This window comes from Ovis canadensis, chromosome 11 (assembly GCF_042477335.2).
Source record: "Ovis canadensis isolate MfBH-ARS-UI-01 breed Bighorn chromosome 11, ARS-UI_OviCan_v2, whole genome shotgun sequence".
NCBI lineage: Eukaryota > Metazoa > Chordata > Mammalia > Artiodactyla > Bovidae > Ovis > Ovis canadensis.
Genome location: NC_091255.1, coordinates 21,687,561 through 21,710,913, shown reverse-complemented (window position 1 = coordinate 21,710,913; position 23,353 = coordinate 21,687,561). Strand labels below are relative to the sequence as shown.

The following is a 23,353-nucleotide window of genomic DNA, read 5'->3' as shown; positions in this document are numbered from 1 at the left end:
CATTGGAAAAGACCCTGATGCTGGGAAAGATTGAAGGTAGGAGGAGAAGGGGACTAGTGAGGATGAGATGGTTAGATACCATCACCAGCTCAACTGACATAAGTGTGACCCAATTCCAGGAGATGGTGAAGGACAGGGAAGCCTGGTGTGCTGCAGTCCATGGGGTTGCAAAGAGTTGCACACAACTTAGCAACCAAACTGCACTGAACTTTCATATGCGCTTGGCAACCAAAGAATTCATGTGAGTCACTTCATCACAATACTCACTTTAAGGGAACTGCAGTGGTTTGGAAACAAATCTATAATATCTCCGAGATATGCCTGGATGAGAGAGAACGACAGCAACTAAGTTTTGGAAGCTGAAAAAGCCAACGGACTATACGGTGATTAGAATGTCTGAAATTAAAAAGACTGACCATGCCAAGTGTTAATGAGGATATGAAGCAAGTGGAATTTTTTTATACGCTGCTGGTAGGATTGTAAAATGGTCTAAGCACTTCAGAAAACAGCTTGGCGGTTTCTATGAAAATTAGACACATTTACCATGTGACCTAGCCATTCCGTTCTTAGTCATTCAGGAGACACAGGAGTATATATCCATACAACATGCACACAAATGTTCACTGCAGCTTTATCTGTAACAGCTAAAAACTAGAAACAAAACAAAGCAAATATACTATTGCAGATAATGGACTACTACTCAGGGATTACAGGCAATGAACTACTGATATAGGCAAAAGCATGGCTGAATCTCCAAATAACTACACTGAGTGAAAGACAGACAGAAAGAGCATGAACTGCATGATCCCATTTATACAAAATTCTGGAAAATGCAAACCCATCTACAGTGACAGAGCATAGATTCCTGGTTGCCGAGGGATGGGAGGAGCAGGAGGAGAGATTACAAAGAGGCTGAGGAACTTCTGGGGATGAGGAATACGTTCATTATCTTGATGTGATGATGGCTTCATGCGTGTGTGTGCTCAGCCGTGTCTGACTCTTGGCGATGGCTTCATGAGTGTACACAGAGGTCCAACTGTACAGAAGCTGCTGACAGGTTAAGTAAGATGAGGACTGGGAACTGACCATTTAACTCAGGACTGTGATGGTCTTCTGTGATCCTGATGAGCAGTTCTGGCGGAGTGAGAAGGACACGGGCTTGATGGAATGCATTCATGAGAGAGTAAAAGAAAGGGATTTAAGAGAGTGAGTACAGACAACTCTTACAGGGAATACTTTATAGGGGAGCAGAGAAATGGGAACTGCATGCAGTTCAATATATGTCAATTATACCTCAATAAACCAGTTAAAAAAGAAAAAGCAGATGGACAAATAACTGACATAGCAAACCTGAGCAAGCTGACTCTGGTGCCAGCAGAGAAGAACAGGAAGCAGTCCCCCCATGGTCCATGAACACAACCTCACAAGACTGAAGAACCAGCACCTCTAGAAGACCAGAGGCAGGCAGGGCTACAGTCAACACAATTCTTTTACTCAGGCAGAAGTTGAGAAGTTTATCCTTTGAAGAGAGTTAAACATTAGCGTCTCTGGACAGGGGTACACCAGACACAGCTGAGGCAAGGGCATAATTCTCAAAACAGGAAGAAAAAGCTGTAGTTTCCAGATTGAATGCTGAGACCCCCCCCCCAGCCTACCAGCCTCCTACAAGGCTGGCAGCCAGGCAGGAGATTAGAAGTCCTCTGGCAGCTAAGACCCCATAACGAGCCGAGATGTAAAGATGCCAACATGGGTGTTCCCCACACGGCCCAGACAGATCACTTTACAACAGAAACCACGGACAAAGAGCCCTGCCCAAACATACAAAACTGTTCATCAGCTCTCGAGTACCCCACTCTTAAAAGTCAACAGTAGACAAAAGATCACCAAGTATTTGAGGAAAACATCTAACGTACTACAACCAGGTGAAAACAAAAGAAAGCAGCTTGGAGAAAGCAGACTATGCCAGAAGAACTCTTAAAAATACACATACACACACACACCCAGGCATATCCCCAGAGAAGTAACAGTAATTAAAGGATGACAGAAGATACAAAAATACTCAGTAGATGAGGAAATAAAGCCAAAGAAATGTCTTAGGAAGTGAGAAGAGGGGAGAAAAGAAAGACAAAAATAACTAGGAAACTGAAGGGGAAAAAATAAAGAAAATCAGAGGAAAAGTCTAACATCAAATGACCTTTTGGCCTTCCAGAAAGAAGAGAAAACAGAAGGAAGAAAATCACTAACAAAGTAATTTCAAGACAATTTCCCAGGACTGAAAGAAACGAGCCTCCAGACTGAAAAGGCCTGCATATCCACGCCAAGGCACAGCATCATGAAATTCCAAGGTTCCTTGGACAAAGAATTTATGGGGAGGAAAAATCAGTAGATCAGAATGGCTTTGGACTCATCAACAGCAACTTCAGAAGGTGGAAGGCAAGGGAATACTCTATAGACGTCTACACACAGTCAGCAAGTGAATCAATTGTAATGATAGAGTAAAGGGACTTTCAGACAGTCAAGGTGTAAAAAGTGTTTTCCTCTTGTCCACTCTTTCTCAACAAACTACTAGAAGACTTGCTTCACCAAACTAAGTGAGCAAGCCAAGAAAAATCCTGACCAGGAGATCCACAGAAGCAGGAAGCGAAGGTAACCCCTAGGATGGTGCTGAAGGGAGTTCCCCGCGTGATGGCCGGGCCCTGGAAAAGGGGAACGGTCCAGCTTAGAGCAGGTCAAAAGGTTCTGGGAGGGCTTCCCTGGTGGCTCAGTGGTAAGGAATCTGCCTGCCAAAGCAGGAGACCCAGGTTTGATCCCTGGTCCGGGAAGATCCCATGTGCTGTGGAACAAGTGAACCCGTGCGCCACAACTACCGAGCCCGTGCTCTAGAGCCCGCGCCCCACAGGAGAGTCCACTGCATGAGAAGCCCGCACCCCACAACCAAGACTAGCCTCGCTCACAGCAGCAAGAGAAAGCCCACATGCAGCAACACAGACCCAGCACAGCCAAAAAATAAATAAATCAAATTACAGGGGACAAAACAAAGGGCTCTGGGAAAGATGTCTTTAGGAACAAGAACCGGCAGGAGATCTGATGCAACTGATTCTCTTGAGGGGAGACTGAAACAACTAGAGAAAAGTTCAGGCTTGAATGACTGCAGAGAAAACAAAACAAACAGAAATGTAACAGTTCCTAACTCTAGAGAGCAAAATGGTGTGTGGGAAAGGGAAAATAATCATGGTATATGTATTACACGGCTCAGCTGTGAACAGTGTTTACACAGACATAACAATGTAAACACTGACTATTGATCTAACCAAATTACAACACAACCAGGAAGGGACAGAGAGTGTGCATGACTATAGCAGGAACAAGGCTAAGTCCTCATTTTCATAATGAGAAGTCAATAAATAATGCCTCAAGATGAAAGATGGAGTAGGAACAAAAACATGTCAACTAGAGACGGAGAGATAAACTCACGAACTCAAAAAATAATAATAATAATTTAAAATGTAACTGCTGCTTTAGGAGAATGGGCTATGGCAAGGGGGTGGAGTGTACAGTCAGTAGATAAGTTTTCATAATAAGAATTTATAGAATTACTTGACTCTTTATATACAGATATAACTTGGATAAAAATTTAGAAGAGAAGAAAAAAGTCCAGAGTAAACAGAAAAGCTGGTAGAGACAGGAATACTTTTAACAACTAAAGTCAATATAAAACAAAACAGCTTTAAATATACATAACATACTTTAAGTACACTAATTACCCAAAAAGGAGCATTCAAAAAACAAAAGAAGCTATTAAAAATATAATAGCTTGCAAAAAAAGAGAGCGGACATAACGAGGAAAGAAAATTACTCAACAAATATTAAAGAGATTTTCCCCAAACTGAAGGACAACGCAGTCTTCAGACTAAACGGGCCTAGTAAATACTCAGCACGAGTAACAAAGGAACCATAGCTAGATAACACTTTAGGCAGTTTCAAAAACCAAGAGAAGAGCCCTAATAAAAACAAGTCACCAGCAAAGGAATGAGACTCAAACGGGCAACCACTGTCTCTTGGACAATACCTGGATGACAGACAGTAGGCTCAACAATGGCCCCCAAAGATGTCCACATTCTAACCCTCAGAACCTGTGAATACGTTACCTTACAGGCAAAACGACTTCGCGGGTATGATTACATTGAGGATCTGCAACGGGAAGAGTAGCCTGAATTAGCTAGGTGGGCCCAGTGGAAACATGAGGTCCTTACCAGAGAGAAGTGGTTAGGGTCAAAGTCAGAAAAGCAACGCCTGGTGTGATGGGATCACTGGTATTGAAGATGGAAGGGAGCCACGAGCCAAGGAATGCAGACAGCCTCAAGACTACGGAGAAAGCAAGGAAACAGGAGCTCCCCGAGGGTCTCTGGAAGAAGCACAGCCCTGCTGACACCTGGGTTTTAGGACTTTTAACCTCCAGAAACATGAGACAACAAATCTGTGCTGTTTTAAGCCACCAAGCTTGTGGGAATTTCTGGCAGTAACAAAAGGAAATTCATATAGGGCAGTACTTTCAAGTTCTAAGACAAAGTAATTTTCAACCCCGAAATGTATATCCATTAAGAACACCTCATTGATGAATGAGAGCAGAGTATTTTTAAATCTAGGAGAAATCAGATAATTGACTCCCCATGAATATTTGGCAACAAACTGATAAACTGAAATACAGAAGTCCCCTTACATACAAGCCTTCCAGTTACAAGCTTCCAAAGATGCAAGGGCTGGCCCCGGTATGCCAGCTGCTATGCTGCGCATGTGTGATCAGTCTGGTCTAACTTTTTGCAGCCCCATGGACTGCAGCCCGCCAGGCTCCTCCGTCCATGGGATTTCCCACGTGAGAGTACTGGAGTGGGGTGCCATTCCCTCCTCCAGGGGATCGTCACGATCCAGTGATTAAACCTGCATCTCTTGGATCTCCTGTATTAACAGGTGAATTGTTTTACCACTGCGCCACCTGGGAAATCCACGCTGTACTGTATTACTGTGCTTTTCAAGGTACCATCCTATAAGATTAAAAATGTTTTCACTTTTATTTTTTACATATTACTTATGTGAAAAGTATTATAAACTTATTACAGTACAGTATTATATAGCCGACTGTGTTAGTTGGGTACCTAGGCTAACTCTGGTGGAACCAAACTTGTATGTATGTAGGGGACTTACTGTACAGGAATACAAGAGAGCCAGAAAAGAGCTCCACCCTAGAAGAGCAAGGAAAGGAAGTCCCAAGAGGATCCAGCACACTGGTCCCAGAGAACAACCCACACAAACTGGGAAAGTGTAAGAGGAGAGACGGCATGACTGGGGGGAAATGATTGAGACGATAAAACCAAGCTGAAAGGTGCGGGTGGGGCGGGGGGTGGGGAAGGAAATACAGAGACCTAGAGAAGAAATGATATAATAAACAGTCCAAATGTGAAGCAAACTAAAATAAAGCATGATTATAAGCACCTGATGGAGGGTTATAAAAGATCTACTTGAACTACAAACTTGTGCCAAACTAGGAACGTTCTCCTTTGCATAGCTGGGGAGGCAGGCCTCTGAACACACAGAAATGAATAAGTGATGTTCCAGTTCTTCACCGCCCTATTTACAGGATACTAACACATTGTAAATGCTGCTTACTGCCAAAAAAAGGCAAATGCTGTTTATTTTCAACTCCTAGGTTCAACATATGGGTGGTGGTAGCTTAGTCACTAAGTTGTGTCCGACTCTTGCGACCCCATGGTCTGTAGCCTGCCGGGCTCCTCCGTCCCTGGGATTCTCCAGGCAAGAATACTGGAGTGGGCTGCCATTCCCTTCTCCAGGGGATCTTCCCGAACCCAGAATAGAACCCAGGTCTCCTGCATTGCAGGCAGATTCTTTACCGACTGAGCTAGAGCACAGAAACCTGGGTTGCATGGCAGAATGCAAAGGGGTTGTGGAAAAAGGATAGGAATGACTACCTCATACCCTCTCCCCAAAACTTCTCCCACCTCCTCCTCTATTATTCACTTGCAATTTACAACCTTGGTTTCTTTTTCAAAAAAAATAGAACAACCGACAGAAGAGAATTTTCAAACTCCTAACTAGCTGTGTCTATTTTTATACCGTCTTCCCACCTGTCACTACACTTAGAGTGTCCCCACGACTAGCAAGGGCCACCATTCTCACGCCCTCGTCCATCTCACTCACCTCCTTAAGGACACTGCTACAGCAGGTGTCCCTCCCCTGCCTCATCAATTTCCCCTCGGCACATCGCTTTTTGGCTGCGCTGGGTCTTCAATGCTGTGCATGAGCTTTCTCAAGCTGCGGCGAGTGGTGGCCACTCTCTAGTTGGGGGCTTCTCATTGCAGTGGCTTCTCTTGTTACGGAGCATGGGCTCAGTAATTGTGGCGTATGGGCTTAGTTGCCCTGCAGCAATGTGGAATCTGCCTGGACCAGGGATCGAACCCCTGACTGCTGCATTAGCAGGTGGATTCTTAACCACTGGGCCGCCAGGGAGGTGCTGCACCATTCTTACCAATATACAGACATGCTGTTATTCCTCCCATCTCAAAAACAAAACCCTTCTCTTGACTCCACATCCTTCTCCATTCAATGTTCCGTTTCTCTGCTCCCCTATAAAGTTACATTCCTAGAAAGAGTTGTCTGCACTCACTATCTCAGATTCCTTTTTCCTGTCCTCTCACATATGCATCCCAGTCAAGCCTGTATCCCTCCAACCCCACCAAAACTGCTCATCAAGGTCACAGATGGCCATCGTGTTGCTAAGTGAAACGGTCAATGCTCAATCTTCGCCTTAACCTGTCAGCAGCATTCTAATCTTTCATACCAAAGAATAAAGAAATAGATATAAACAAGTTATTTAATATTATAAAAGGAAAATGAAATAGAATGAGACTGAACATAAGGCAAAGGACTGTTGTCTTCCTGAATGTTTCTATTTATCACATTCACGTATAATTTTAATCTGAAGATTTGAGCATAGGTGTTAGGGACTTCCCTGGTGGTCCCTTCCAATGCAGGGGGTGAGGGTTCTATCCCTGGTCAGGGAGCTAAGATTTCACATGCATCACAACCAAAAAAAACAAAACATAAAATAGTAGCAATGTTGCAACAACTTCAATGGAGATTTTTTAAATGGTCCACATTAAAAAAAGAAAAAGAATAAATGTCAGGACATAAATAACAATAACAGAGCAGTGTCTTATGCAGTGGCCAGGTTCTAAAGTCTGAGCATATATATTTGAAATGGATAACCCACAAGGACCTTCTGTACAGCACAGGGAACTCTGCTCAGTGTTATGTGCCAGCCTGGGTGGGAAGGGGATTTTCAGGAGAACGGATACCTGAATGTATGTACGGCTGAGTCCCTTTCCTGCTCCCCTGACATAACATTGTCAATCAGCTCTACCCAAATACAAAACAAAAAGTTTAAAGTTTGAAAATAAATAAAGAAAAATAGTCTGAGCATAAAGCCAAAATAAAGTTCTCACAAAACTACTTTACAAATTCCTAAAATTGCCCAGGAAGTATACCACCACAGTCTCTCTGCAAGTTCAACATGGTCGGTTTCTCCCCTCAAACACGACAGCCACTTCGTCCATTAAACACAGGATGATTACATTTGGGGACCATGTGGATGAAGCCTGCAGGCTGCAACTGTAACCACTAGACTTGCAGTCTGTCTGACGAGATGCTCACTGGAGAGGTACCCGAACAAAGAATAACTGCAGGGGCCAAAGACTCCACCTGCCATCCACGCTTCCTCCAGCGCACTGAGCAAGACAGCTAGAAGAACCACAGGCACTACTTAAGCGGCTCCTCTCTCCCTTTTTCTTCTGGTCAGGCAAACATGGTTAAAAGTGAGTTCACGAAAAGTCCATACAAAGAGGCTGCGACATTCACCGACACGTCCAACTTCACCGTGAAGCCAGCGGATAAGGTGACTCTACTGCGTATGTTACATTACTGCCACTCCTACGACAGCCACTAACTATTGCCACCAACACTACTAGTTCAGGTTGCTTCCTTATCTAACTACTCGTCACCATTAAAGATTACTTCTAGGGTTGAAGACAACCCTAATTCCCAAAACCCACAAAAATAAAACAAATGTTCTGACCAGCTTGGCTGCAGCAGTTTTTCAAGCCACGTAGGGCTCATCTTTTCAGGGTGGGTGGAATCATGGCATATGAATCTAACACTCCGCCTGGTTTCCGACTTGGTCGCTTTGGAAAAGCACTAGCTCTGCTGGCCCCACTTGACTCTCTACATAGTATAAATGCCTAATGAACCACATTGGACAAATCCAGGAGCAGCTTAATAGGGACCAAAAGTCTTCCTATGTAGAACTCATTCCCTAAGAAACACACCAAAAGCAGCACAGATTTCAAAGCTAGGTGAACAGGTATTGTGTAAATATTAAACAGAAAGTTATCAAGAAATGACTGCCTTCATTTCTCACCTACAGTTTAGGAAAAATAAGAGGATCAAGAATGCTCTGTGGTGGCAGGACTAGAGGAAAACAACTGTTACAGATGAGAATTTAAATGGTTAAAATTCTTCTAAAGGCCAATTTGGCCGTATCTTCCAAAAGCCTAAAAAAGAAACAGAAGTACAATCCCTTTGTCCCACCAATCCAATTTACAGGAATGTAGACCTATGCTGCCCAATACCGTATTCACTCGTCACATCTGGCTACTGAGCACTCAAAATGTGGTTAGTCCAAATTAAGAGGAGCTGTAAATACAGAATATACTTTGAAAATTTCAAAGACCTGACATAAAAAGTACATATTTATGTAAGGTATCTATCTCATTAATATTTATATATTGACTATATGTTAACTACATTTTTAATATACTCCATTAAATAAAATATGCTACAGAAATTACTTTTACCTGTTTCTTTTCACTCTTTTTAAAAATTTGATTACTAGGAAATTTGAAATTATGTATGTGACTGGCACTATATTTACATTGGACAGTACTACTTTTAGACAAAATGCACACATATGCATGTACAAGGGTGTTTATCAAAGCATGCTTTATCAAAGTGAAAGACTAAAATAAACCTGAGCATCCATCAATACGGATCTGCTAAATAAACTGTAATAAATCTGTTAAATGGAATATTCTATAGCCATTGAAAATGCTGATATACATCTAAATACAGTGACATGAAATAATATATTAAGTAGAAAAAATAAGCTTATAAAATAGTACATAAGATTTTGTTTGTTTTTAAAAAGAGAGTGTGTGTGTGTGTGTGTGTGTGTGTGTGTGTGTGTAAGCACAGAAAAAGGTTTGAAAGGATATTCATCAAAATGACAACCATGGTTACCTCTGGGCGGTAAGATTACAGGTAATCCTTATTTTCTTCTTTATGCTTTTAAGTATTTTCTGAAGTTTTGAAGTAGGCATGACATAATTATATAATTAGAACAGTAAAGCTATTTTTTAAAAAATGATAGCCATCAGCTGAAACAAAAAGATCAATCTTCCTCACACCAGCTTGGCTAGATGAAGTCCAGGGTAATAAGGGTCCTTAATCCTACCCAGCACTACATTTGGAGAAGCTTAAGGGTGCCTTCCTCCTAAGCAATACTTAAACCCATCCCAAGTAATTAAGAGTATTCCAGGGTTCTACAGATCATTCATGAGAACTCTGCCATGAACCCATAAAGTGTTAATTGAGAGAACACTTAAATAGATGTTCATGGATTTGTCACCTAAGGCAACTAAGTAATTAACAAAGGGGGAATTTCGCTGACAATACTGGTTGCCTATGGGACAGGGAACTGGGTGGCAGGGGTATGGGGTGGAAGGGACGATTTTTTCTATAGCGTCATTAGTATCTTTTGAATTTTGAGCCATGTGAATGCAGTGCCTACTTAAAAATAAATATAATTTATAGAAACCAAAACAGAAACCTTATTTATCAAGATTCCAACTGCCATGACTTACTCAAAATTTTAAAAGTTGTTCTTTAAGGTGTCTATTAGTGCTGTGGTCAAACTGGCATTAAAATATTTAGTCTATTCAAGTCAAAATAGTTGATGGGCCCAGGGAAGGGCACAGAGAGATATGAGGGTGAACATGAACTAGAAGACGGGAAGAATGCGAACTGGGAAGACAGGGTGGAGCAAGGCAAAGAAAACTTAATTTACTAATAGTGGAATTTGTGTCATACTCTTAAGCAAGTGAAAAAAACCCAACACTTCCTCTATATCACATTATACTGTGTTCTGGGGGGGGGGGGGGCGGTTTGCTTACAGGAAATATCAAAATGTCAACCATTGTTTCTATTAAAGGTCTTTAATGATATTGCATTTTGGACCTGTAATGAAACATGGTGCTCACTGCAGTCTGTAATGCATCTCATTAAATACATTAATAACATGCATTTCGCTAAAAGGTCAACTTATTACAGCTGAAGTTTGGCTTTCCTGTAATCACTTCATCTAAAGCTACAGCGTAAACTCTAGAAAAGACAGGGGCTTTTGTAGTTACAGGAATGCTCTCTCAGTTCCCTCTCCACCCAAACCAGCTGTGCTTAATTAAGAAATCACCGTTAGCGTTTTTGTGTGGGATAATGCTATTGTGATTTTTTTTTTTAATCCTTTTCTCTCAGAGATCCACGCTGATTCCCTGATAAAATGATAGACTGTCTGGTATTTGCTTCAAAATAAAGCAGAAGTAGAAGAAAAGTTAGTTTCAGTAGATGAAATAAGACGGGCCATGAGTTGATAATTGCTTAACTGGTAACGGTGTATAAGTTCACTGCATGTACAACTCTCTCTACTTTTATATAGGTTTGATATATTCCATAATGAAAAGCTTTAGATATACTCATGCTGGAGGTTTCCTTAAGCATCTTGCCGCCTTCTTTATATATTGTTGCCACCAACATAAAGGAACCATCTCCTAATGCTACAGATAGAAGTTTTTAAAAGAAAATCAGAGAGAAAAAGCTCACCTCTTTAAAGAAATGGTTCTGTGCATGGAAAATCTCTTAATTTTGCTATGGTTACTTCATGACTTACCATTTATGCAACTACAAAAATATCCAGGAGGGGGGTTCAGGATGGGGAACACGTGTATTCCTGTGGCAGATTCATGTTGATGTATGGCAAAACCAATACAATATTGTAAAGTAATTAACCTCCAGTTAAAATAAATAAATTTATATTTTAAAAAAGAATTATGTTAAAAATGTGGTTAAATGTGGAGAAGGAAATGGCAACCCACTCCAGTATTCTTGCCTGAAAAGTCCCATGGATGGAGGAGCCTGGCAGGCTACAGTCCGTGGGGTTGCAGAGTTGGATGCGACTGAGAGAATTCACTTTTCTTTTCTTTAGGAAGAAACTTTCCAGGCCTCACTTCTCACACATATTGTGATACTGTAAAAAGTGGTTTCTTTAACAGTAAAACCACGGTGGCCTACAGTTCTCCAACCAACTTGTATTCCCACTGACTTTCTGAAATAAATAATCTTTTATCCCCCCCCAAAAAAATGTAGTTAAATGGAAAAGTATTAATAACCACCAGAATCAGGATATGGGATATAAGTTCATTTTTGTAGAAAAATAAACAAAAGAAAATGTTTGCCTAATATGATATATTAAAAATATATATATATATCCCCAAAAAATGCCTCTGAAATTATTTCACAGCAAGAGTTATAATCACTAACATGTAATACCAGCATGATTGGGGACCAAGAGCGCTGAGGAAGAAAGGAGAGATTTGCTTAGTTTCTGAAAAGTAGAGTTTAAGGTGCTTACGGTACAAAGGCACGCTGCTCAGGACTTGACTGTGGCTTAAATACAGCTGGAAGTCCACTCTGTTTTAGAGAATGTTGTTAAGACTATAAGAGTAAACGACCAGGCGGTGGAGAGAATACGTTAAGAAAACAGCCTGAGAAGAAGATCCTAAATGCGGTAAAACTGACACTGAGAGGACAAAAGAGGAGGCTGAGATGAGAAAGGATTAAAAACGCAGAAGAACCCACACGTCATGTGGAAGCACCAAAACCAAAGGGCAATAATTTCAAGGAAAGGGTGAATGCTCCAGGGAGGTAGTAACTGGGCTTGGCAATAAAGAAATCTCTGATCACCTTTTCATAAGTCATAAGAGGCCAAGGCTGAACTGTAAGTAGCACAGCAGAATAGAACATGACTCATTTTCAAGAATAAATGGTTTATTTAAATTATATAAGGCGGACTTTCCTGGTGGTCCAGTGGCTAAGACTCCTTGCTCCCAATGCAGGGGGCCTGGGTTTGATCCCTGATCAGGAAACTATGATCCCACATGCCTCAACTAAGACCCAGCACAGCCAAATAAATAAATAAAAATATAAAAAATAAATTGTATAGGGAATTTGAACACTAGTAAAAAGTCAAAAAACACTGAAGGGACTTCCCTGCTGGTCCAGTGAATCTGCCTGGTGATGTAGGGGACACGGGTTTGATCCCTGGTCAGGGAACCAAGATCCCACATGTCACAGAGCAACTGGGCCCACGCACTGCAACTACTGAGCCCCCACGCCAAAAGTCGGTGCACTGCAAGGAAAGATCCTGTGTACTGCAATTAAGACCCAAGGCAACCAAACATATTAAAAAAAAAAACACTGGGGACAGTAGGGATGACGGTTAGTTACACTGATGACCACGATTCAGAGGGCTGAACACTGCCAGACAACTCTTTCTGCAGAAAGAGAGAATAAGTGTACCTAACATTTGTGGTGTGCAGTGTGCCAGACACTGTGCTAATGCTTGATATCGATCATGTTCTTTAATCCTCACAATCATATTATCCCCATCTGACTGTGAAGTTAAGTAACTTGCTCAAGGTCACTCAGCTAATCCACTGCTGAGATGGAATCTAAACCCAGGCAGTCTGACCTTACTGAAGACCAACCAAACTGAAAAGAGATTTAATTGAAGAAAATAAGTTCCAGTGTTTGTTTTGGGGTCAGTACAAATTCAGCCAATGCTCCACACCAGCTATGTATATATAAAACACAGTATAAATTGTTCATCCAGAGTAACGTAACCAAGAAGTTTTTCTTAAACTCTGTTCACCGAGATAGGGAAACACACAAATATTATACAGTCATAAAAGTAAAAACAAAAATGAGCTACCCTTCAGATGCATAGAAATTCTGGTAATTAGAAAACTCTCCTAGATAACGAATAAGCACCTACTGTGGAGCACAAGGAACTCTAATCAGTACTCCATCATATACGGGAAAAGAATCTAAAAAAGACTGGATATATATCTATGTATAACTGATTCATTTTGCTGCACACATGAAACACAACTGTGTAAATCAACTATACTCTAATAAAAATTAGAAAAAGAAAGCGCTCCACCCTCCCATCCTACACTATGTGACACCAAACAAACACTCCTTTCTTCTCCCTTTTCCTCTGCGACCCATTCCGTCAGGCTGAGAGATGCACCGATGGGGCAAAGAAGCAACTGGCTAAGTACGGAAAGAGGCAGATTAAAAAGACTTGAACTGTTGCAAAAATAAAAGTTACATAACAGTAAAATAGCTAAAGAAACTAAACTGCATCCAAGAGTAAGAATGTGTCCCTTAAACCAAGCACTGACTCACCCTTAAAATATCTACATTTTGAGATGAATCCCAAAAAGTGGGGTAGGGGGAGGGTTGGCTCAAGCAAGAAGAGTCATCAGTAACAAAACAGAAAAAGCTTCATTATGAAACATTGAAGACATTTAATCTAGAGCAGTTGAGGTCTCCTTCCAAATTTCCATAAGGGAAATTAGGGCACTAGGGCATTAAAAATAGCAGAGAAATGCTCCAAAAACCTCAAAAATGCTGGAAACCATCAAGCTATCATTTGTTCAAGGCAGGAGGGGAGGAAGAGTTGGGAAGCCACTTATAAAAGACCCACCCTCACAGTATCTGCAGGTTCCTGACTTCACAATCTGAAGACTGGTCACTTGGAAGTCATTCCCCACTAAACTCGGAAGTCCCCTCCGAGAAAGAGTCACAGGACTTCTACCCTAGAAATCCTACCCTTTTATCTGGAACAGTTTAAGGTGTTTCTACCAAGAGGCAGACACCAAATCAGATGTCCTCCTCCATTCAAACTCCAGGATATTATAAAAACAAGCATGAAAGAGCAAATGACAACAATAAGCCTCAAGACTTCCTTGGTGGTCCCGTGGCTCCAACCCCGTACTCCCAATGCAGGGGGCCCAGGTTCAATCCCTGGTCAGGGAACTAGATCTCACATGCCGCAACTAAGAGTTCACATGCCACAAGTAAAGATCTTACATGCCACTACCAAAAATTCTGCATGCCACAACCAAGACCCAGCACAGCCAAATCAATCAATATTAAAAAAAAAAAAAACCACTAAGTCTCAGCCTGCAAACAAGGGATGGCAATCCCAGCACCCCATATCTCCCTCAGCCCCAGTCCTCAGTGCCGCTGGGCACACGGGCATACAGCAGGCAGCTCCAAGACTGGAAGGCAGAAAAGGCTGGAGGAGTCTGTCTCTGCCAGGTGGGATCTGGCTATATAACTATGGGCAACTCACTCTCTCTGGACTTTGGTTCTCTCATCTGGAAAATAATTACTAAACTCCTTTTCTTTTCTAAAATTCTGGGACTTCACAGACCAGGAGTTCTTTACAACTTTTTCTTCCTTCTGTGGTCCCCACCTTCTCCTCACTCTATGCAACTCAGAGGAAGACAGAAGTAAGGTCATCTCTGTATGTTGTTCTAGAAACTACCCAACAAAGCAAGGCATCCTTTAAGCACATGATACACAACTTAAACCAACTGAGTTTAGTCACTTACTGTCTCCCTTTCGTTTTGTACCAGTGGGTTCTCTCTGAGCATTAAAAGAGTAACTCAGGGACTTCCCTCAAGGTTTGGTGGCTAAGACTCCACACTCCCGGTGCAGGGTTCCCAGGTCCAAACCCTGGTCAGGGAATTGGATCCCACATGCTGCAGCCAAGAGTTCTCATGCCACTACTAAAGCACCCAGCATGGCGCAACAAAGATCAAAGATCCTGTGTGTCCCAACTAAGACCCAGCCCAGTCAAATAAATAAATACAAAAAACCTAGATTTTAAAATAAAAATTTTTTTAAATTACTCAAAACCAAGAGGAGGGGGAGAGCATGTGAGATCAGGGGTAGAAATAAGGAGAATAGACAGAACTCCATCTGTCTTGATCAAAGTTGCCTTCATCTGACAAAAGGGTTATACTGCTATCTTTTTTAACTTAAAAATCACTATCTTATATCATCACTAAAGCCAAGTCTTCTCAACTCCGTGGTGCTGTGAATACAATCCCAGTAGATCCCAATGAACCCCCGGGGTTCTGTGCATCCCAGTGAGGCATAAGTACTCTTACTGTTTTTCAGGGCGCTGGCAAATTCTGGGCCACCTTTGTCCTCGAAAACAGGGAAAACATCTGGTTGAGGAAGCTGATTGGTGGTCAGCAGAGCCTTTTGCAGCTTTATCCTTCCTTCCAAGAGCTGGTCCCACAGTGCTGAGACAGAAAATAGAATTCCATTTCTCAGTTATAAAATCTTCCTGGGGTGGGGAGTAGGGGAGGGACCAGAAATCAAAACAGCCTCTAAGCAGCACGGCTTTATCACAGTTTCATGCGATGGAGACGCTCTATTTATTACAGGAAATAAATCCAGTATCTGGACGCACGAGATATCTGGATAAATCCAGTATCTTGACTTGCTACCTGAGAGAAAGGATGCTACAGCCCAATGAGAGAAGATGCTCGTCTCCTCAACCTTCCTCAGCCGCCCGAAGTACTAGGGCAGAGCCAGCGAAGCAGGTGAGGGTAGCAGGGGTGGGCCAAGCAGAGGGGAATGGTGCTTTAGGCCTCTAGGTAAGTGGGGCACGTCACCAACAAACTGGCAGGACACAAGACACAGGAGAGAGCAAGGGCTTCCCTGGTGGCTCAGATGGTAAAGAATCTGCCTGCAGTGCAGGAGACGTGGGTTGGATCCCTGGGTCGGGAAGATCCCCTGGAGAAGGAAATGACTACCCACTCCAGTATTCTTGCCTGGAGAATTACACAGACGGGGGAGCGTGGCGGGCTCAGTCAACAGGGTCACAAAGAGTTGGACAAGACTGAGTGATTAACACACACACACATACACACACACAAGGGAGAGAGCAAACTGCCTAAAACAAACAGACAAACAAAACGGAGAGCAAATGCAGACACTCTGAAAAACAAGCAAACAGTGTACAAACCTATCTGATTCTTCACAGCTCGGCCTTTCTCCACCTCCTCGGAAACTCTGACCTCAGAGAAGGTCATCACCACCCTGTCGTCCTCACTGGCCCTGGATTCGGCCTTGTCTTCCTCACCTTCCCCTTCTTCCATACCACTCTCCTCCTCATCTTCCTCTTCCTCCGCACTGCTACCAAGGTCGTCCATTCCCTCAGTAAATTTTTCAAAGTCACTGATGCTCTGGACACTGAAGCCCGACAATGTCCGTGAGTGGCTCCCGCTCCTCTTCTTCCAGGCCAGGCTGCTGTCCCCCTCGTCCTCACCCTCCTGATCCTCAGCACTCAGGGCTTCCTCATCGAACTCCTCCAGGCCCAGGCCCTCTGAATCTCCATCTGCAGACCCGTCGTCATCAGATATTTCTTTATCTAAACGAGGGAGGGAAAAGGAAAATCTTGAAACAAACACTTGGCCATTTCTTTCGTTTCACCTAAAGGATCATGGCACCTGTCCAGAAAAAAAAGTATTACCGTACTCAATGCAAGTCAATAGCACAATCCCTATCACACTAGTGATGCTTATTATTAAATACTTATTAAGCACCTATTATGAACCAGCCGTGGATAAAAACTAGAGACTGACAAGTAGAATGCAGTATCTGTAGGGAGGGGTTCACAGTCTGCTAGGAGTGGTAGATATACACAACCAACAACCACACTGCAGTGTCGTTAGAATAGTGAGAGATGGCTTCAGGTGAAAGACACCTTATAGCTTCACTTATTAAGCATAAGTAGCAGCTCATCAGACGGAGAAACGGGAAGGAAAGGAAAAGCAGCAGAGACAAAGATCCAGCACACAGAAGTGTCCTGAGGGAATTCCATGGGCAGCCACTGCTTGCAAGCCTCCCTGCCAACGCAGGGGACAAACATTCGACCCCTGGTTCAGAAGATTCCACATATTGTTTGGTGCAAGAAGGCAACTAAGCCTGTGCGCTGCAACTACTGAAGCCCGTGCACTGTAGAGCTTGCTCTGCAACAAGAGATGCTACTGCAATGAGAAGTCCATGCACGGCAACTAAAGAAAGCCTACATGAAGCTACACAGACCCAGCACAGCCAAAAATTAATTAAAAAAAAAAAACAAACAAGTACATTGAGGTGCAGGATGCTGGGATATGAGCTCAGAGAGTTATTCAGGGTTTTTGTTTTTTTTTTTTTTAAATTTTAGGCTATGCCATGCAGCATGCAGGGCTTCCCAGGTGGTGCTGTGGTAAAGAACCCACCAGCCAAATGTAAGAGAGGTAAGAGACGCAGGTACGATCCCTGGGTTGGGAAGATCCCCCGGAGGACATGGCAACCCACTTCAGGATTCTTGACTGGAGAATCCCACGGACAGAGAAGGCTACAGTCTATAGGGTTGCACAGAATCAGACACGACTGAAGCAACTCAGCAGGAACACAATGCAGTATGCTAGTTCCCTGACCAGGGAGCCAACCCGTGCCCCCTGCAACAGAAGTGCAGAATCTTAACCACTGGACCTCCAGAGAAGTCCCGCCAGGAGGGGTTTTGTCTTCCATGGGTAGGTATCTAAACTTGATCCTTCAGTAAACGGAATATTAGTTATGGCTTCTGATTTTACTTTTGGAAAAGTCTGATTATAGAAATTAAATTATAGAAAAAATTACTTTTACTTCTGATACAGGTCTTTCTGTATCATCATTGATCATCCAATCTCTTCCACTGCAGAACACGAAGGTCCCACATACGGGAAGCATAATTGTACAGGGGCCCGTTACCAATAACTTTCTTCATAAAACAAAGATTTTATGAAAACATAATAGGTCTTAAGTACTTCTTTAAGTGAATATCAGATATACTTTAATATACAGACTCAAGACACAGAAGGCTGTCAAAACTATACAGTTCCAAACAGTAAAGAGAAATAACCCTTTAAGCTCTTTACAGGTATGACAGTAGTTTAAAGTACAGATCTTAGAGTCAGACTAACTTATTTGAGTTCTGGGCTGCACTTACTAGATATATGACCTTGCAGAAGTTATGTAACACATACGCCCCTCAACTTCCTCATCTGCAAAATGGGGATAAAAAGTAGCAACCCCTCAGGGCTGCTGGGAAGATTAAACAAGATGATCATGTACCCAGAAATGTTTCAAGGCCTAAATCATGGCTATCAGAGCATGACTGATTACTTCTTTTACATTATCTGTGGGTTCTCAACATGGTCCCTCTGACCTCTCTACAGGAAAACAAATAGCGTCCACTCATGAATCACCATATCCAGCCCCCTGCTCCCACTCAGAGAAACTCACAATCTTTAACACTGTAAGCCCACATCCTCCTAACTCTTGCAGGGAACAGGGAAGGGTTATGAAAGTTTTACAATGGCAAAGAAATGAGTGTCACAAATTAGTATTATCCAGTGACTCAATGCAAGACTTGACAAATTAAAGGAAAATCTATGAGTAGCATGCTCATCAGACACAATTGAGGTGTCTTTTTCAACACATGCGTGTGTGTGTGTGCGCGCTAAGTTGCCTCAATCATGTCCGACTCTGTGTGACTCCATGGACTATATACAGCCTGCTAGGCTCCTCATTCCACTGGATTCTCCAGGCAAGAATACTGGAGTGGGTTGTCATGCCCTTCTCCAGGGATCTTCCTGATCCAGGAATCAAACCCACGTCTCTTACGTCTCCTGCATTGGCAGGCGGATTCTTTACTACTAGCGCCACCTGGGAAGCCCAACACATAGCCCTCTCCAAAATCTAAATATGGAAGGCCTTGTTTGTCACTCCATTCCAGGGTGAACCATTAGTGTAAACATTAGGAATAGAGCAACTTAATAGCTCTAGGCTTTAGATTCCTTACAAAGTGCAATGAAGTACTTCAGAGGGCCATTTCTTAATGCCAAATCAGTGACAGTAAGTGGGACATCCTAAGACAGTGAGTGGGGCATCCAGACTGGCTGTGCAAAGGTCACCCCCCCCAAAAAAAGATTTTTAACCCCCCCAAATTAGGAAAGACATGCAAATAGGTCTACTCACCAGATAAGCCTGACAGAGTCTGCTCCCAATGGTCTTCCTTCCAAGCCTTTCTAGACGTGGTCTTGCCAGAATATCTCTTGTCTGTGTCCAAGAGGGAGGCTGATGCCAGCTTTCGAATGCTACCGACCGCCTGAAAATCACCTTCCCCATCTTCCCCTTCATCAAACCTGTCAATCACTTTGGCAGCAGTGGCTGTTGGGGGAGGGGGGAAAGTAATCACAACCTCCTGGTTAGAACCAACTTTAAGGACAACCCTGTTCAACCCTTTAAATTCGTCCTCTGCAAAATCCCCACCAACTTCTGAGAACAGGGACCTCACTACCTCCAGACTACTCACACTACCTTGCTGCTATCCCTGAACAGAAAGCTAATTCTCTGCATCTACTAGAAAGATATATTTCCAGGTCTTGGAACATAGACAACGAAGTCTAAATTCCTCCTTCACATGCGACAGTCACTCAGATATTTCGAGTCAGCCGTCATCACGTTGTATCCTACTCCAGCCCATGCCTCGGGAGTTTTCTTTGCTTATCCAGGCTAAACAACCTCAGTTCCTTCAACTGATTATTCCTAAGAAACGGTCCAGCACTCTCATTTATCCCTCTGTATTCTCCCTTCCTCGCGCTTCTCGGACTCAAGCCTAAAGCAGGATTACTCTCAACTAGACGTTGAACAGCAGCTTACAGAACGGCAGCCTTATTCGTCAACCACTAAGCAAGTGTGTTGAGGCCTGAAAAGGCTTAAGGGGAACCACGGATGCCTACTTCTTCCTTCAATCCTCCAAGTAAGTTATCAGAGGCAGGCAGTTTGTTTTTTTTTTTAAAGAATGAAACTTCCTTCTCCTCATTTCTAATGCGATGCCAGTAAGGGCATCCTGAAAGATGACTACCAACCCTAGGCCAACCTGGCTGTCCGCCACAGCCCTGGATCAACAGTTAACCCAAGCCTGAGTGCTCCAGGCGCCCCGCCCACCCGAGCACCAAGTCCAGAAAGCGCATCGGGAGAATCCCGACGCTCTCCTCCCCGAGTCCCAGGGGGCCCCCTTCCCGGGAAGCAGTTTTCCTCTGCGCAGGGGGAAAGGAGGGTAGGCTGGGCGGCAAGGCCCAGCTGCCGGCTCCTCACGCGCCGCCCAAGTCCTCCCGGGACCAGGCCAGCCGCTCCGCACGTGGCCTTGCCCGCGTCAGGCCTCACCCTCCTCCGGGTCTGCCTCAGGATCCGCCTCGCGCGGTCGCGGGTTCAACAACTGCTCTAGCTGCAGCGCCAGAGGCTGCGGTCCCGCCATGGTCACCAAGGCCTCGCCCGGCGCCGCGCTTGTGAACGTCGCTCTCTCCCAGCCAAGTCCTCTCGCCTGAGAGACGGATCCCCGCGCACCTTCAGGGACGCGCCGAGCCGCACGCCCGGCTCCGGGTCGCCCACTTCCGGGAGGCTCCCAGGAGGGGGCGGGGCTTGCGTCACTACGGGCGTTGCTAGGACGGAGGCGCACGCGCCCGGAAGGCTGCAGCGTGTGCGTGTGCGCCTGCGCCGAGGGGCGGGGGTAGGGGTGGGGTAGGGCCGCGCGGGAGCGCGCAAGGGCACGTGGCTACCTCTGGCCCAGAGCCGAGACTCGGTGAAGCGCTGCTCGCGTCCTCCTGCGTAAAGTATGCCTCGAGATTTGTCCGAGATTTGCTTGGAAATAAAGTGTAGTGTAGCCATGACCTGCGGTGACTGATTTGGAAAACAGGAGGAGTAAAGGGTGAGCGTCTCGAGCCTCACGTGTACTTTAGGGCAAGCACAGACTGGGATCCAATTTGGAGGAGTCTGGGGCCTGGCGCACTCCTCTGACCCACCGGTAGTCCTGATTTGGAAATCCTACCTAAGGGTTGGGCATGTGTTAAGTGTGCGGTGGACTGCTGGCATCTTTATTAATAGGAATAATTATTACAGAAAGTGCTATGGCTGTGCATAAATAAAGATCGATTCTATAACTTTTCCAAGTAGCCTTGTCTGTGCAGGGAAAAGGGGGCGAAGTGAGGACTACTCTACCGCATACCCATCAGGAATGATAACGTTGGTGTTCAAAGATGAGGGCATACACTTTAAACTGGTGCACAAATGGGGAAAACTCAGGTCTACAGTTAGAGGGGCAGATATGGACTCAAAATATAAAGACCCAATGGGATCAACTGCACCCAGGTACATAGAAAAATACAGTCCCTTTATATGCACTTTCCTTCATCATGCATTCCCTGACTGCCCGCTATGTGGCAGGCACTGCTAAATGAGATACAAAGATGAGTAAGTTAGATTCTCCCCTGGTGGTGATCAGTGGAGGAGGGCAAACAAACATGTAAACAGAAGCTGTAAAAAGGGATCATCACGGAAGAACAAAGTGGTCTCTCCTTACAGTGTCTGTTTGAGGTCACCTGTTAAGACCTTGAAGCTCCTAAACAAACTGCCTCAAATGGATCCAGAAAACAGGGTTGGGGTGGCCTCCTGCCCTTCCTGGAAGCAGCCCAGGCCATTTGGATCCCACAGCTGAAGCTTGGGGAGCCCCCAATTCTCCAGTGTCTCCTATGTAACCCAAGGAAAGTGTGGGTCCCTGACTTCCCTGTCTTCATACGCCACCAGCCAGCCAGCGTCAAGAACAACAAAAGGCCACTTGTCCCATGTCTGCTGCTTCCTAGGTGGCTGTGGCGGGGAAGGACCACCCTCAGGGAAGACATTCACAGAGTTGGAAAGGAATGAACTCCAGGTTAAGATGGGAGCACCCTAGGCAAGGCACTGAGGCAAGGAGAACTGCTTTTTATCACCTGCAATAGAATTCAGTCTAGAAAACAGCTTTAAAGCAGAAACACAAATAACATAGCCCCTTTAATTGCAGTCTGGTGCCTGCATCTGGGGCCTCCAGAGCAAAAGCATACTCAGTGGGCTGGGCCAGCCATCGCCCTGGGCTTTGGAGGACAAAAATGTTTCCCTCAACCCACATTTAGGAAACTACTCCCCCAGTCCTCTTCCTTTCCTATTTGGGACACTGATAAAGCTCAGAAACCTGGTCTTGGGGTTAAAATTAAAAAAGGTGAGGGAAAGGGAGGAGGGGGGAGGTGAATCAAGGCAGAGACCACCTCTAAGCTGTCATGCAAACAAGACAGTGCTGGATAATTCTGGGCAGAAAATGTCTGCTCCCCCACTCTGGTTTCCGGCCAGGTGCCCACTGACTTGGGAAGACTTTTGAAGAAATCAAGACCACCCTACTCCTGTTACACATATCTCAGGGGCCCCAAAATGCTTCCCCTGCCTTCCTACGCCATCCTGAGGACAGAGAGGGGACTCCAGGAGTGGAGGAAAGAAGTCCTAGGACTTGAGATGTCGCTGAGAGATGGAGATGCAGGAGGCAGCAACCTTCTAAAAATCCCCTCTCTGGGGGGCCCTCCTGGCTTGATTCTGGTTTCCTGAGAAGGGAGGAGGGGTTTCCTGATGGGGGTGGGAGTGGAGATGGAAGATGGACTATGGGAGGGGCTATTTTTAAAGACTCTACCTCTTGGAAGAAATGTAAACCCTGGCTAGTAAATGTAAACCCTAGTGATGTGAGCAAAAGAGATGAGGACAGGCAAGGGAATAAATGGGAGCATGCTCCCTAAAGAACAGTCCTCTCTGGAGAAATGGTCAGAGGGTCTCCCAGTTCACGGCTCCTCTGCCTACTGCCTCAGAGCTGCAAAGTGGCAGACAGATGTAGGAAGAGCAGACATAGGCAAAGGTGATATTGGATACCACCCCCTTCCCCATTGTCCCAGTCAGCTGTCTGTTCCAGGAGCTCAAGAGTTTAGGGAAACCAGGTGCTTACCCTTCTCTCTTCTCAGATACTCTCCAGGGTCCCACGCCCCTGCCAGTGCCTGTCCAATATTCCTCCCCTACCTCGTCTCACCCCAAAGCAGTTCCCACTTGCCCCCATTCTGGAAAAGAGAGGTGGGTGAGCTTTGCCTCCCTTGCCCAGGGCAGGCTGGAACCCTGAGGGCAGATGGCTAAAGGTGGCGGCTCTAAGATGGCC

At 44.4% G+C, this 23,353-nt stretch overlaps 1 protein-coding gene across 1 annotated transcript in view; it reads right to left on the bottom strand.

Annotated features, from left to right (window-relative positions):
- The window catches only part of AATF (apoptosis antagonizing transcription factor), a 111,757-nt gene extending 90,926 nt beyond the window's left edge, over window positions 1-20,831 (bottom strand). The window contains exons 1-4 of the mRNA XM_069602781.1: window positions 20,521-20,831; window positions 19,330-19,521; window positions 16,289-16,693; window positions 15,423-15,560 (exon numbers count right to left, since the gene is read on the bottom strand). Of these exons, the coding sequence (XP_069458882.1) occupies window positions 15,423-15,560; window positions 16,289-16,693; window positions 19,330-19,521; window positions 20,521-20,611 (826 nt within the window). The 5' untranslated portion in view covers window positions 20,612-20,831. The remainder of the gene's footprint in view (window positions 1-15,422; window positions 15,561-16,288; window positions 16,694-19,329; window positions 19,522-20,520) is intronic.
- Window positions 20,832-23,353: the final 2,522 nt, after the last annotated feature.